This window comes from Psittacula echo (assembly GCF_963264785.1).
Source record: "Psittacula echo genome assembly, chromosome: 27".
NCBI classification, from domain to species: domain Eukaryota; kingdom Metazoa; phylum Chordata; class Aves; order Psittaciformes; family Psittacidae; genus Psittacula; species Psittacula echo.
This window is the reverse complement of record NC_137762.1, coordinates 2,321,582-2,337,474: the sequence shown is the minus strand read 5'-3', so window position 1 is coordinate 2,337,474 and position 15,893 is coordinate 2,321,582. Positions and strand designations below refer to the sequence as shown.

Sequence of the window (15,893 nt, the reverse complement as noted above, 5' to 3'; positions counted from 1 at the left end):
AATGTGAGCAGCTATTTGTGGTAGGAGCTGTAATTTCAAAGGCTGCTAAATTTAAAACTGTATTAAAATCCCTGAGAATGCTGCTCCTATTTTTATCTTACTCTGAAAACTTGCACATTTTTAGTGGCCTATATAGTACAAAGTTATTTGTAGACAGGGCATGAGCTGTGCTCTGCAGCCTTCCAGAAGGAGGGTGATTTGAGAGCCCTCAGCTTGCCTTGGCTTCTGAGCCTCTGTAGTGTTCTGGAGAGTATTTGAAGCAATAAGGTGAAGAGATCTACTGCCTCTGTGGCTCTGCTGTCTGTAAAGGGGAGGGGTGAGGGTCTTCATTCCCTACAGGAGGCTTTAGCTGCATTTGTCTCTGTCAAATAACTTAGCTTCTAAAACTCGCCTAAAAAATAACCTAATTCTAAAGTGATTCTCTTTTCTTTGGTCTGGTACCATGTTTACTTCTTGGAGGTGGGAAGAAAGGGCTGGGCTGTTGGTTAAGCTCTGGTTTCTTGCAGGAAGATGGAGACTGTGATGCTGAACTTACGGACTCTGTGCAACCAGTTTGAGCGCCAGGCTGAAGTTTTGAGTGAGGGAAATGAATACAGTAAGTTCTGCTTCTGAAAGGGGGTTGTGCAAACAGACATCATTTGCTGTTATTGAAGAATCAGTTGATGGATGGTGTTACGGGTAATAAGACTGCTACAGGCAGTGAGATTTGAGGGGATTTTCATTGTTAAGAAATATGAAGTCGCATGCTGAGCTTGTGGCAGGGCCACTTTGTAGGATCATAGACTGGTTTGGGTTGGAAGGGAGCTTAAGATCATTCAGTTCCAACCCTGCCATGGGCAGGGGCACCTTCCACTAGAGCAGCCTGCTCCAAGCCCCATCCAACCTGGCCTTGAATGCTGCAGGGACGGGGCAGCCACAGCTTCCATGGGCACCCTATGCCAGTGTCTCAGCACCCTCACAGGGAAGAACTTCCTTATATCTAACCTGAACTTCCCCTGTTTCAATTTAAACCCATTACCCCTTGTCCTGTCGCTTCAGTCCCTGATGAAGGTCCCTCTCCAGCATCCTTGTAGCCCCCTTCAGACACTGGCAGCTGCTCTGAGGTCTCCATGCAGCTCCTCTTCTCCAGGCTGAACAGCCCCAGCTTTCTTAGCCTAACATTCAAGCAAGCTGACTTCATCCACACAGAGTCTTATGCCCTAGCTTTTCTGGGTGATGCTAACATGAAGGACTTTAGTTTGAAAAACTGCAGGATCTCATGAACATCACTGATGTAGGTGGGTTTGCCAAAAGGCTGGCTGCTCCACTCTTCAGCTGGGAGCAGGTTGTGTTACTAGATACCTGCTGTCAGTGAAGAGGGCTGCTGCATCTCCCTTGTTTGCCTGGGTAGCTGAAAATACCTGTGTTTTCTCTCCAGAGTTCATTCAGTTAGCAAAGAACTTTGAAGAGTATAGGAGAAAATGGCAGGAAACAGAGCATGAGCTTGTCAGGTACAAAGACCTCCTCATGAAAACTGAAGCTGAACGTAGTGCTTTGGATGTGAAGCTGAAACACGCTCGCAACCAAGTGGATGTGGAGATCAAACGGAGGCAAAAAGCTGAAACAGACTGTGAAAAGCTGGTGAGTAATTCCTTTATTACCAGTTACCTTTGTAGAGTGTTGGAGACAAGGTGATGGAACTACATTGATCTATTAAAAATAAGGGCTGGCACTCAGGATTACTGGTTTTATTCCTCCCTGGGAAAAAGGTTGTCTATTGCTTTGGTCTGGAAAAAGGTGACCCGCTGCTGTTACCTGTTGGAGCAGGGGCTTTGCAGCCAGTAGAGTCTATTGACACAAGTTCTGAGGGCATATATATGGCATCTCAAACACTTCAGATGGGTTCCTACAGTAATTAAACACAGTTCATCCTGTGGCAGCTTCTGATATGATCTACCTTTACAGGAGCGGCAAATACAACTGATTCGAGAGCTGCTCATGTGTGATGCATCTGGGAGTATTCAGCTCAGTGAAGAGCAGAAGTCTGCCCTTGCCTTTCTTAACAAGCAACAGGTTTCTACTGGGGTTTCAGGCAACAAAAGGTAGGCAAAAGAGCATTTTGTCTGAGCAAGTATCAAATGCTGAATATCCAACCAGCCGTGTAGCTCTGTGACACATACTGCACCCTATCAGTAGGGTTTTACTTCTATTCCAGTTTGAAATACAGCTCCTCTGAGTCAGTAGCATTGTTCTGGAACCAGGGCTGACTGAAAGCCAAACTGATACAAGTTTCTACTAATTTTCTTTTTTTTTTTTTACTTATTATTATTTTTAGGCTGTCTACAATAGATGAATCTGGCTCATTTCTGTCAGATATCAGCTTTGACAAGACTGATGAGTCACTGGTAATGTAAATGTTCTAAAGTCTTCCTCCACTGTAAAACCTCGGGGGGGTGGGTTAATCTCTGGAGACCCCTTGTGTTTAAATTACTGTGGTGTTAAACTGGTAGAGCTGGTTTGCGTTGCTCTGATGTGCTGTTGGCTAAAACTTAATAAAGTCCTGGCCAGAGCCTGTAGGGTATTTACACTGAGCTAACCAGTGCTGTGTATTTCCCACAGGACTGGGATTCCTCTGTGGTGAAAGCTGTCAGACTGAAAAGGAGGGAGAAGCGGGTATGTTCAATTCTTCCCCTTCAAATAGATTCCATTGTTAGCCTTAGCTGACACAATGGCACCATCTGTCATCTCACAGCCACCTATAATGATGTCTGAGCTACTAATCACAGTCAAACTTCAGATGGATGTGCTGCTCCTATACTTCAGAACTGTGCTGTGGATTTAGGTTGAAAGTTAATTGTGATGTTTGTCTACTGAAAACAACTGGAGTTCTGCATATCTGTTCTGTTATGGCCTAGGGTTTGTAAGAAAGCACTGGAAGACTACTAACAGCTTCCAGATTAGGGGAAAATCATGTAGAAAGTTAATAGTTTTCTATTTTGTAAAGGAGCTTGTGCTTTTTCTGGTCTGCTATTAGCATGCAGAAGGCACAGGTGGAAAAAGGCAGCCTGAAATCATCACTAGCAGGGTTGAGAACAGTCTGGGACTTGCTTAGTTGCCCTTTTTTTGTGTGTATGGTCTGAGGTTTGGTTTTCTTCTCCTCCTTTTTCTCTTTTCTGAATTGGATTACAAAGCGGGGTAGGAGAATTGCTAGAAAGAGCAATATATTGAAGCCTCATTATATTTCATGGCAACCTTGAAGTTGCCATGAAGAACAGGTACTGTGGAAGAACTTAACACTTCTGTGGCATGTGCAGATGGTTGTTTAGTCTTTCTAGTTATACTCGGCTGATATAACACTGTGTTAAGAACAGAACTGCTTCATAGTCAAAAGCATACTGTATCTTTTCAGCGGTCTTCCAGGCAGTTCATTGAAGGCCCACCATGTCCTCAGAAGAAAACCAGATCAATTGGCTCCACGGTGGACCAGGTATGCTGGTCCCTGTTGGGTTTGTGTGCACTTCCAGTAATTACATGGTGCAATACCTGTTTCTAGGGCCAACAAACTAGAACATCCCATGTTCTGTCAGTATTGTATTACTAATAGCTTATTTTTCATCACAGGGAAATGAATCCATAGTAGCAAAGACAACTCTCATGGTCCCCAGTGATGGTGGCCCAATTGAAGCTGTTTCTACTATCCAGACTGTGCCTTATAATCTGAAAAATCGGAGGAAGAGTGGTAGGTGTCATGTCTCCATTTGTCCAAAGTCCTGAAGCAACTACTTAGTAGGCCTCCTAGAACCTAGGTAGCTGCTTCTGGTTTATGATGCACACTTGCTTTTAAAGCAAAGGGGGATAGGGTGTCAACACTCTTCTGTCTTTCAGGTCCTTTGCAGCCTTGGAGCAGCGAGTCAAGCATAGGCAGTAAGCAGCTGGAATCCAAACCGGAGACCGATGGCTCTGGCACCCCGCAGAACAATGGAGGAGTGAGGCTGCACGACTTTGTTTCAAAGACGGTAGGTGTACAGGCAGGAAGAACTTGGAAAAGCATCTCCTTCCACTTTGAAATGGGTGTGATATCAAGTTCTTGGTAAGAGGCTATCCAAGTCAATATTGTGTCAGTACCTGCATTGGATTAGGGATTATGTTATCCTATATGGTTATGCTAAGTCAGAGAATCATAGAATTGTAGAATGGTTTGTGTTGGAAGGGAGCTTAAAGCTCATCCAGTTCCAACCCCCTGCCATGAGCAGGGACATCTTCCACTAGAGCAGGTTGCTCCAAGCCCCGTCCAACCTGACTCTGAACACTGTCAGGGACAGGGCAGCCACAGCTTCCATGGGCACCCTGTGCCAGTGCCTCAGCACCCTCACAGGGAAGAACTTCTTCCTTATCTCCAACCTGAACTTCCCGTTTTCAGTTTGAACCCATCACCCCTTGTCCTATCACTACAGTCCCTGACAGAGTCCCTCCCCAGCATCCTTGTAGCCCCGTTCAGATGCTGGAAGCTGCTCTGGGGTCTCCACGCAGCTTCTCCAGGCTGAACAGCCTGAACTTCCTTAGCCTGTCTTCACATGGGAAAGTCCTGCTGAGTGACTACATTGCACTAATCTCTTCCCATCTGTATGTTCTGAATCATTAGGTTATCAAGCCAGAATCATGTGTTCCGTGTGGAAAGAGAGTGAAATTTGGAAAAATCTCTCTGAAGTGCAGAGACTGCCGTGTGGTCGCTCACCCAGAGTGTCGGGACCGCTGTCCTCTTCCCTGCATCCCCACCTTGACAGGCACTCCTGTTAGAATTGGAGAGGTGAGTCTGCTGGGTGAGCTGCCAACGCAAATGGGCTTATATTTGATTAGAGGAGGAATGCTCTTAGGCTCTAACAAATCTGCCTTCTACAGAAGAGCTCCTGTTGCTTAGAGGTGCGTGATCTACGTTAGGAAAATCATTTGTGTTGGAAGCAATGTAGAGCTTCCAACTGGTAGGGATGCTGTGTTAGAAGGGTGTGGAGTTGGGAATATGGCAGCTCTGGGCAGGCAATCCTGCAGCGTTGTGCTGATGGATGTACTTTAGATCTTGCTATGAATCCCTGAGAAAGTATTTTCCATGTCTGAAGACTGAGTATTCCTTTATTTTTCCTTTTGCCTTTTAGGGGACCTTGATGGACTTTGTCCCTTCTACTCCTCCAATGATCCCTTCCATCATAGTGCACTGTGTTAATGAGATCGAGCAGCGAGGGCTGCATGAGGTAAAAGAAAATGAGGTGTGAAAAGGTGCTATTGAAATGGGTTGTGGTGTTAGGGAGACAAATGAACCTGAATATCTCTTATTCATGGTGTGCATAGTGCTGGTCAGTGAGTGACTGGATGAACAGCAGTGGCTGTGGAGAATGCTCAGGTGTGGAGAGCAAGTGGGAGCAGAAAGATGTCAGTTTTATATGTGCACTTGACACTCTGCCTCTAAGCAATGCTTTCTGTTACAGACAGGCCTTTACCGGGTATCTGGCTGTGACAAGACAGTGAGGGAATTGAAAGAGAAGTTTCTTAGAGCAAAAAATGTTCCTTTGCTGAGCAAAGTGGATGACATCCATGCTATCTGTGGCCTTCTCAAGGACTTTCTGCGCAGCCTGAAAGAACCTCTTCTCACGTTCCGGTTAAATAAGACTTTTATGGAAGCTGCAGGTAAGGAAGCTGCTAAATGACATCTCCAAATCTTTTCCTAGGCTTGATGGTCACAGGTTTAGCTCTTGTGTCAACTGAGAGACCCCAGGGCTTTGTGGAGCTCTCATGCTTGCAGCTGTGTTGATGATGTGCAATATGCTTGGAAGATATCTCTTCTGCTCTACTCATCTGGAAGAGAAAGGAAACAAGTTCTGCTACTTGGGCAGGATACCAGTTTACTGCAGTGGCAGTAAATGTAAAGTTTCTGGCTTCCATGTTTCTCAGGCTAGCTATTGCTGTGAGGGCAATATTGCAGCTGTGCCTCTGGGACCACCTTCTGATGCCTAAACATTTTGGGTTTTTTCCCATAGAAATTTCAGATGAGGACAACAGTGTTGCTGCTATGTACCAAGCAGTTGGTGAGCTTCCTCAGGCCAATAGGGACACCCTGGCTTTCCTCATGATCCACCTGCAGAGGTATGTCCAAATGGACTGGTAGTTCTGAAAGGGGGATGTTGCCACTGATGCCTTCTTGTTATTGCTTGTGAGCATAAAGTCTTCGTCCTGGAAAAAAATGCTTATTCAGAGGCTGCAGTGGATGTGGGATGGGGGAGTTGTATGGTAAGTGAAGGGGAGAAGCTACATCCTCTTATTGTTTTTAATGTAGGGTGGCTCAGAGCCCAGAGACTAAAATGGACATTGCCAACTTGGCCAAAGTTTTTGGCCCCACAATAGTTGCCCATGCTGTACCTGATCCTGACCCTCTGATGCTCCTGCAGGACACTAAGCGACAACCTAAGGTGGGTGAGCAGAAGAACCTGCTTGGGGTGAAGGTATCCCCTTTAACAGATTCAAATGAATTGCTGGAGGGAGCTGAGATGATGCTGGTCTAGTGTCAGTGTGTCAAAGCTGTGTGCTGGTCTGTAACATCATCCTGCTGTACTTGGCACTGGTGAGGCTGCACCAGTTCTGTGTCTCTTGTTACAAGAGAAACATTGAGGTGCTTGGCGGGGTCCAGAGAAGGGCAATGGAGCTGGGGAAGAGCCCGGAGCACAAGTGTGATGAGGAATAACTGAAGGTTTGGGAGATGGGGAGGAGTTTAGTCTGGAGAGGAGAAAGCTCAGAGGGGACCTTATCTTGCTCTACAACTGCCTGACAGAAGGATGTAGTGAGATGGGGGTCAGTCTCTGCTCGCAAGGAGCAAGGAGTGGGACAAGAGGAAAAGGCCTTAAGCTGCACCGGGGAGGTTTAGATGGAGCTGAACAATTCCTTCCCCAAAGGATGCTCAGGCATTGGAACAGGCTGCCCAGGGCAGGGCTGGAGTCGCAGTCCCTGGGAGTGTTCCCAAACTGTGTAGCCGAGGCCCTCAGTGCATGGGTTAGTGGTGGACTTGGCAGTGTTGGGGTAATGGTTGGACTTGATGATCTTAGAGGACTTTTCCAACCTGGCTGATTCTGTGATTCCATGATACTACTCACGGGTCTCTCTGTAGGTAGTGGAGCGACTTCTACTGCTGCCTATGGACTACTGGAGCCAGCTGATGATGGTGGAGCAAGAAAATATTGACCCAGCACATGTAATTGAGAATGTCAATGCCTACTCCACACCACAGACACCAGAAGTTAAAGGTAACCCCTGAGTTCTGCTTTACTACTTACTGGCTGTGCAACTGCTGTTGTAAAAAGTAATGCCCCTCAGTCAGAGCTGCTTGAGATTCTGAAGCATTCCAGCATGCTTCATGGAGGAAGAGGGAAGAAAAACATGCCAGGAAAACACTAGCTTTGTGTATTGTTTTTGGCAGATGCTAGGGAATGTCTAATGTTCCTTGCATGGCAATGAACACTTCAGCTGTCCCCATGTTGCTCACTTCACTGCCTCTTTTTTGGCAGTGAGCATACTTGGGCCCCTCACTACTCCGGAGCACCAGCTCTCCAAGACTCCATCGTCCAGCTCCCTGTCCCAGAGGGTCCGCTCTACCTTCAGCAAAACTACCCCCAGGTAAGTGCCAGTGGGGTGTTATGGAGATGTTGGGTTCACTGCAGGTGGAGTACTAAAACTAGACTTTTGGAACCTGTTCTGGGAGCAGCCTGGATTTGCTAAGTTAACTCACTTCCTGAGTGCTGTAGTAACAGTGCAAGCTGCATGATGGTTTCATTGATGGACCCTTATGGTAGGGAGAGCAATGCTTTGTGTGGGAGATGGGTGCGAGTTGGCTGAAAGACCCCTGGGGAAGGGAATACATTAGACCTCTATATCCCAAATGCAAGCCTGATATTTTTCTACTTCTCTTGACCTAGATTTGGGAGCAAAGGCAAGTCAACAACCCAGCTTGGGCATCAGGGTAACTTCTTTGCTTCTCCTATGCTGAAATGAAGTGGACCTGGGAGGTAGTGTTGTCCTAGCATTTGCACACCAGTATGCACCAGTAGAAACACAAGTCCTCTCCGCGGCCATTGGCAGCTTATGTAATAAGATCTCTTTCCATTTAGCTTCCAGCTTAACTGAGACTTTTAATGGGATTTTATTGTGCAATGTATTTTTATTATCTAATGCTGTGCTGAATTTAGTATTGGTGAAGAAAGTAATATCAGGATTTGTTCAGAGTATTAATAAAAAAATGCTAGAGGAACTCGCTGACACTTTTCAGTAGCATCCAGTCTCGTACCCATATGGAGTGGAACAGTTGTATGAGGCTTGTGAGCTTGTTGGGATTTGCTGTTTGGTTTTTAAAGCTCAATTTTGGTTTTTAAAGCTACTCTTCACACAGCAGTGATGCTGATTTCTGGAAATCCAGTCTTTCCAGCAGCACCCAAGTCTAATTCATGACTTGGGCTGTGGTCATGCAGTCTTTAATCCTGAGGATGGCACTGTTGCCTTTGTCTAGTGAGCAAAGGATGCTCTGTTTAACTGCCAGAGGGGCTGTGACTTTACTAAAGAAATGTTTCCTGGTGCTGCATTTACAAGGTGAAAACTGTCTGTAGATGCAAACCCCAAAGATTCCAGGGTAGTCTAAATGAATGACTAGTGCTGCTCATACTGGTGAGGGGTCTGAGGGTAGGTTAAGAGCATCCTTGCTTTTGGGAGTCCCTGCTTTCCCAAACTGGGATATGTGGCCTTGCACAGTGCTGTGTGAAAAGATTTATGGAACGCATACAGAAGCTTATAAAGAGACTGTTTTTATTGAGCTCTGGAAAACTGTCATGACTTGTTCAGTTAAGTAAATAATGATCTGTGTGACCTGTGGTTCTGTACTCTGGCTAATGCTTGTTACTTGTGCTATAGAGTTTTACCAGTGCAAGAAAGCAAAGCTCCTGTTTGTACGTTCAGGCAGAGGCAAGCACACACATGTTTCAGAGGATTCATGCCAATATAATCACAACTATACGCTCCTTAAGCAGCAGCTAGGTCTTGCTACGTTTGTATTTAAAGCAATAGGACAGGCCAGGGACTATCTCTCTGCCTTGTATGCAGGTGCTTCACCCCATCAAGCGCCCCTCAGCAGTTAATGACCTTATGGATGAAGCCACCTTCTTATTTGCTGCCAATGAGATTTCTGATAATGGAAGGCACTTCTCACTCTCCCCTAAGTTCTGATCTACAGCAACTCCAAGGGGGTGAACCAGGTCTGTACCTGCCAAGGATTGTGCTCAGCCCCCATGGGCCAAATTCTTAACCCTTGTTTCCATTCTCTCCTCTCAGAGAAGCAGGACTGGGGGCCTGGTGTGTAAATTTGGGGCAGTTAGTTATCTATGGGTGGGTCTGTATTTATGGACAAAGCATGGGATGGGCTGAGATGCCAATGGAACCCTTGTATCTACATGGGGTGATGGACCTGCTCTTGGTAAGAGCAGCCCTGGATGCCTTCTAGCTTTGCAGAAAGGATTCCCTGCTTTGCCCAGGCTGGGGCTCCTGCCATCACTCTAGCTTGGCTGCAGAAAGTTCTGCAGGCAAGTGTGGCCGGTGTCTTTGATGAAGCGGTGAATAGCAGCAGCAGCCTCACCGTGGTAGTACTGAGCCAGCTGGATCAGCTTCTGGGCGCACTTCCTCCTCATTGCTGTTGCCATGGGGATCCGGTAACCATCCATAAACTTTGCTTTTGGTTCATCAAGTAGCTTCTTTTTGTAGAGGAAGAAGTTTCCCCAGTAGAGACTAAGGGCTTGAAGGCTTTTGAGGCTCAGGGTGTCCTTTCTTTCCTGCAGCTCCCTGTAGATCTTCTCTTCCTGTGCTGGGTCTTTTGCGCCATAGAACTCTGCTAATTGCAGCTTTACAAACACGAGGTCTGGATGTTCCTGAAGAATTTGGTTGAGGTCCTTGATGGCTGCTTCTAATATGTTATTCTTGTCTTCATTATTTGCATTAAGCCACTGTATCTTAAAGCACTTGGCCAGGGCTTGGTAGAGAAGGTGGTAACCTGGATTCTGCTCTAGGGCTTGCTGTAATATCTTAATTGCCTTCTCTGTGGCATTTCTTTTCAGCCAAAAGGAAGATGAAGCCTTGAGGACATCAGGATCACAACTTTTCTCTATGTTTTCTTCCATCAAGCTAATTGATCTTTCTGTATCCTCTTGATCAAGTAGCATGGCTAAATACATTTTTGGCTCTGTAGTTATTTGGGTGCTCAAGAACAGTTCTTTCCAGTTGGATTCTAGCTTCCTTTGAAATATCAGGATACCAGAAGTAATTCCAGGAGGAATAAAGAGCCATTCCGAGCCCAGGATGGAAGTTCCTGTTCTCTAGTTCAAGTGTCAATGCCACTTCAAAGCACTCTCTTGCCTGTTCCCCATTCTGGGCTCTGATAGCCAGGAGGGACCAGCCTTTCTGGGCCTGGATGTATGGGATCAGCCGTGCATCTAAAGGAGTTGTGCAGAGGTGCTGAACTTGTTCCAGATAGCTTTCACCCTCCTGGTAAGAGGCCTGAAGGTAGCGCATCCAAGCGTAATTCCCATATATAACCAAAGAACCAGCAGCAGATGCCTGCTGCTCATCTTGCCCCTAGTACTCTTCAGCATCTTTAAGGCTTTGCGGAGCTTCTCTGTTCTGATCCTTCAGCTGGTACAGGTATGCCTGCAGCCCCAAAAGCGCTGCCTGGTTTTGATGGGGTGTGTACTTGATTTCAACAGCCAGCTTCTGCATGACATGGCTAATATCAATGTGGCCTTCTATACTCAAATGCCAGGTGAAATGGCATTGAAAGGCATCCAACTTCTCCTTCAGGTCTTCCTTGCTGCAGAAAGGAAAATGTGAGTTAGGAATAGGCAGCATGTGGTGTCCTGTGGTACCCACACAGAGCACAAAGCAGCTCCTAGCTGTACTTGAAGCAAAAAGGAGGGAGAGGTGGAGGATGGGGCTCTCCCCCCTCAACCTACTAAAAATCCTGTAAATCTTTGTTCCAATCAACCCATTTTCAGGGAGCCATCTGGGAGGCTTCCTGGCTTCTTGTTCTCCAAAGGGGCGTTACCAGTGCCTGAAGCCAGGGCTGCTGCTCTTACCCAATACAAAGGCCCTAAGATGGACTTCAAGAAACAGGAAGAGTAGAGCCAGCCAAAACCACACAATGAAAACTTCTCTGTTCCCCATGAGAAAGAAAGAAATAGGGGCTGTGCCTTCATATGAGTGGTGCATCAAGAGATGGCTCAGCAGGGAAAGCCCAACACAGAGCCATGAAGATGTTGGACTAGAGCATCTCTTATCTGAGGAAAGGCTGAAAGAGCTGGGACTCTTCTGCCTAGAGAAGAGAAAGCTCAGAGGCATCTTAGAAACATACATAAAAACCTGAAGGGAAGGTGCAAAGAAGGCAGAGCCAGGCTTTTTATTGGTGGTGCCCAGTGCCTGGGACAAGAAGCAGCGGGCACAAACTGAAACTCAGGAAGCTTTATTGGGAACCTCTTTGTCTCTTAGTTGTGAGAATGATAGAGTACCAGCACAGCTTGCCCAGGGGGGTGATGGAGTCTCCATCCTTGGAGATATTCAAAAGCTGTTTGGATGTGGTCGTGGGCAACCTGCTCTTAGGTGGCCCTGCTTGAGAAGAGGCTTGGTCAAGGTGTAACCTCCAGTGGTCCCTTCTGACCTTAACCATCCTGTGGTTCTGAACAAGGACCTTTTCCAGAGCATAGTCAACACAAAGCCACTCTCTGGAGCTGCTACAAGAATGGGAGCTGTGCACTTACCTCATGCTGGCTGTGGATGGCACCCTTAGGGAGTGATGGCTTGGGCTGGATCTCTTCCACACTGCAGCAGATGCGCAGGGTAGCACTGAGTGTGTAACTTGCTAACAGACCCTTAAATAGAGAGTATTGTTTTCTGGGCAGGGTCTGATGAAGCCATTTGACTTGGAAGAAATAAAACTGAAAGAAAAATCTTAAACCAGAAAAGGCAATATCCTGATTTCCCTGTCTAGAAGCTACTAGTCCCCCAGAATGGGACTGGGATCTGGATAAAGGAGAATGAAGACCCATTCAGAGCAGCAGGATCTCAACTCACCCCTGGCGACCTTCTTCCCACTGCAACTGGCTTTGTTAACATTAAAGCTTTTAAGAAGTAACAGGGTTAAGGTGATAGAAGATTCTGGGTGACCAAGTGTAAATATGGCGTTGCCATCATTGTTGAAAGGCTCTAACTGGCTCTCAGACCTTGGCACTGGGCTTGTTGGGCTGGTTTTGTCTGGATCTGTCCCAGCCTGCCTGGAACTTTGCAGTAGTTTGTTTAGCTGTAACTCCCTAGAGACAAGGTCCTTCTTCCTCACTAGATTTTGAGGTATTGGATTGGCATGGGTTTGTACAACTGAGGTACAACGGCTGTGCCTGGGATAAAGCCCATGTACTTGCTTGAGCAGGTTGTGCGGAGGGAGGGTCAGTGTTGGGATATTAGCAACTCATTGGTGATCCATTGCTGATCATTGATGAACACGGTTTGAACCAGTCTTAGAGGTAACATAAAACAACCCAGGTAAAACACTGGATCCACAGAGGACACACAGTGTGTCTTCTGTAACATGGAATTGCAGCTTTATGAAGAAAGATTCAAGTATAGAGACCAGTAGAAAATAGATTAAAAATGAATCAAATAGCCCCAAGTAGGCAGTAAAGCACAAATGAAGAAACCACCAAGCCTATAATCATATTCTTCCTAGCAAAGAAGAAACAAAACCCATCAACATTGCTTTCTCCCCTCAGGATGTGGATGAGTCACTGCAGCAAAGGAAGGAGGGTGAATTTGCCATTAAAGGATTGGGATACGTACTTTTGTCTGGTGTATTTGTTGGATTTTTATTACTGACAACCTTTACTAGAAATGGAATAATTTGGATATTGGCTGTTAGCACTGCTGGAAGAGGTTGAGCAGTAAGGGATTATAGAATCACATAATACTTAAGGGTGGAAAGGACCTTAAGATAATCTAGTTCCAACCTCCCTCCCATGGGCAGGAATGTCTTGTACTAATGTTGTCCAGCCTGGCCTTGAACACTGCCAGGGATGGGGCAGCCACAGCTTCTCGGGGCACCCTGTGCCAGCGCCTCAGCACCCTCACAGGGAAGAGCTTCTTCCTTATCTCCCACCTGAACTTCCCCTGTTTCAGTCTGAACCCATCACCCCTTGTCCCATCGCTCCAGTCCCTGATGCAGGTCCCTCTCCAGCATCCTTGTAACTCCTTCAGGCACTGGAAGCTGCTCTGGGGTCTCCACACAGCTCCTCTTCTCCAGCCCCAATGTTCTCAGCCTGGCTCCGTATGGGAGCTGCTCCAGCCCCTGCTCATCCTCGTGGCCTCCTCTGGACTTGCTCCAACAGCTCTATGTCCTTATGTTGAGGACACCAGCACTGCTCACAGTGCTGCAAATGGTGTCTTGCGAGAGTAAATTGATTGATCTTGATTAGGCTGAGGCATGAATTAGACTATGAATGAGTTCTTATTCTTGGATCCTCACGTAAGCATCTTTCTGCATGCTTTGACTTGCTCAAGCTGCTTCTCCATTGTCTGGCATGGTCAGGATGGGGCTGTGTGTGTTGGAGGGCAGGTAGACAGGCAGACAGAGAGATGCTTTCACTCCCTGGGGCAGGGGCTGAGCTGGGCTATGGGCAGTGCTGGCAGAATGGAGGAGGAATTCAGAGCTCAAATCGCTCAGGCCTCAGCAATGCTTTTTGGCTCTTTCTCCTGCTAACATTAGGACTGGTTTGAGGAAGATTCTGGTTTGATGGCATTGCTATTAATATCATACAAAGCCTGGATGGAGATCAAAAATAACAGCGAATGAGAACACTCCTCATGACACAGCCAAAGGGGAAGTGCAGGCAAGGCTTGGTGCTGGGAGAGAGAAATGGGGGGAAGGAAAAGCAAAAGAGCTGCAATAAGATGCTAAGAAGTAAAATGCTTCGGAGACAGCTCAAACCCACTGCTTGGCTCCAAACCAGTTCTGTTACATCAAATAGCACTGATTGATCGAGTTCTCTGAGCTGATGGAAAGGAAATCCTGGTTTATCAGCCCAGACGTTTCCTAGCTGGGAAAAGCACCTATCTGTCAGCAAGTTCCTCTGCTCCCTATTCAGGAATGAAAGGGCTTGCACCAGCCTGGTGCTCTAACCCCAAATGTGCCTTGGAAATGAAGCTGCTTTTCCACTTCTCGAGTCTGTTCCATTTCCCCCAGCAGTCTGCTGCTGTTACTGGGCAAGCGTACGAGCCCTGGTTTTCATCTTCCTTTGTAATAGCTATTGTACTTGGGGTAATCTAGGAGCAGAGATGTGGTTTGCAGCAACAAATGAGACCAAATGAGCTGATGAGGAAATGCAGCCAGGCTCCGAGTCCTTTATCAAGCAAGAAAAGGAAGAAGAAAAGTCCAGGCTCTTAACCTGATTCTCCTTGGACATGATGGAGGGGCTCTGAAGCCCTGACGTGGTCTGCAACGTGAAGTGGGAAAGCCTGGAACTGGGCTAGGGCATTTCAAGGAGCTTCAGCTGAGCAGCAAAGGCCAGAACTAAGGATAAATAGAGATGCAGCCGCAGGATTTCCCTGGCAAAGTCTGAGTCTTGGCTCAAGATTTCTCTTGTTAAGTGCATCCAAGCTCTTTGTGGGCACTGAAGTCCAGGCAAGGCTTCTATGAGTGAAAAGACAGGTAGCAAAAAAGTGGTTTCTGTTTTGGTGGCACCTTTTCAGGTCGTATTGATTCCACTATTCCAGGCTGTGCTACCTGTGGTTCTGCTTGTGGATGTGCACAACTCCTCCAGGGAAAGAAGGTGGCAGAAGGAGAGTTTTCCCAGTGTGTCTGTACTCGCGCAGAGGTGTTGGGTCACAGAAACATAGAATGGTTTGGATTGGAAAGGGCCTTAAAGCTCACCCAGCTCCAACCCCTGCTATGGGCAGGGCCACCTTCCACTAGAGCAGCTTGCTCCAAGCCCCATCCCACCTGGCCTTGGACACTGCCAGGGATGGGGCAGCCACAGCTTCTCCATTCAACCCATTCCAGTGTCCCACCACCCTCACAGGGAAGAGCTTCTCCCTTATCTCCAACCTGAGCTTCCCCTGTTCCAGTCTGAACCCATCACCCCTTGTCCTACCACTAAGTGTATGAATCCCCAGCCAAGAGCTGTGCTGGCAGAAGCCGGTGGGCTCCATCTCCTCAGGAGCTGGAGGACTGCACTGGATCGAAGCAGGTAACGTTTATCCTAGGCAAGCACTTACGTGCTTCAAAGATGCCTCTTTCCTCCTACCCTTCTAGTATAAAGCAATCGCTTCTAACAGACCTTCAGTGATCTGCACCAGCAGATGGCAGAGGATTCCCACCGATGAGCTGCAAGACACGAGGCAGGATGTGTGCGTGGCCATGCTCCGGCCAGGCTGTGGACCAGCAGCCACGCTTTGGCACCCCCTTCCCCATGGCTTATGTTTTATTCATCCTTATTTGGATGCCATGAGTTCCATTGGGAAATGTGGTGTTTTCCTTTGGGTGTAAACAGGGAGGGAAAACAGACCCGGACTTAGGGAGCGTGAGCAGCCTGTGGAGGGCATTCGCCCTTCACAATTGAGACACAAAGGGCCCAAGGAGATGGCCAGGCAGCAAGTTTCAAATGGAAAAGGCAGGGTTTTTTCCCATAGAACATATCCTGAGAGGCTGAGTGCACCTTTGTGTCAAACAGCCTCTGCCTTGCCAAAAATGTTTGACCTCCTTGTTTGCAAAGGCTTTGAATCATAGAATCAGCCAGGTTGGAAAAGACCTTTAAGATCATCGAGTCCAACCATGAAGTGAACGTACAGCAGCACACAACCTC

General features: G+C 47.1%; 1 protein-coding gene and 1 pseudogene across 2 annotated transcripts; one reads left to right on the top strand and one right to left on the bottom strand.

Annotated features, from left to right (window-relative positions):
- Window positions 1-510: 510 nt before the first annotated feature.
- Window positions 511-8,010, top strand: RACGAP1 (Rac GTPase activating protein 1; the record flags this gene model as incomplete). Its single annotated transcript, XM_080635346.1, has 16 exons — window positions 511-595; window positions 1,418-1,620; window positions 1,945-2,081; window positions 2,315-2,384; window positions 2,599-2,652; window positions 3,389-3,466; window positions 3,601-3,718; window positions 3,865-3,995; window positions 4,622-4,786; window positions 5,130-5,225; window positions 5,460-5,658; window positions 6,009-6,114; window positions 6,305-6,437; window positions 7,130-7,265; window positions 7,527-7,635; window positions 7,935-8,010. The coding sequence occupies 16 exons, from the start codon at window positions 511-513 to the stop codon at window positions 8,008-8,010; spliced, it is 1,896 nt and encodes a 631-aa protein (XP_080491472.1).
- A 1,547-nt stretch (window positions 8,011-9,557) lies between these two features.
- Window positions 9,558-11,809, bottom strand: LOC308230617 (interferon-induced protein with tetratricopeptide repeats 2-like; annotated as a pseudogene). Its single transcript has 4 exons — window positions 11,805-11,809; window positions 11,556-11,722; window positions 11,402-11,466; window positions 9,558-10,948 (listed from the first exon to the last, which is right to left on the bottom strand). The product of its transcript is annotated as an interferon-induced protein with tetratricopeptide repeats 2-like (transcript).
- Between the last annotated feature and the right edge of the window lie 4,084 nt (window positions 11,810-15,893).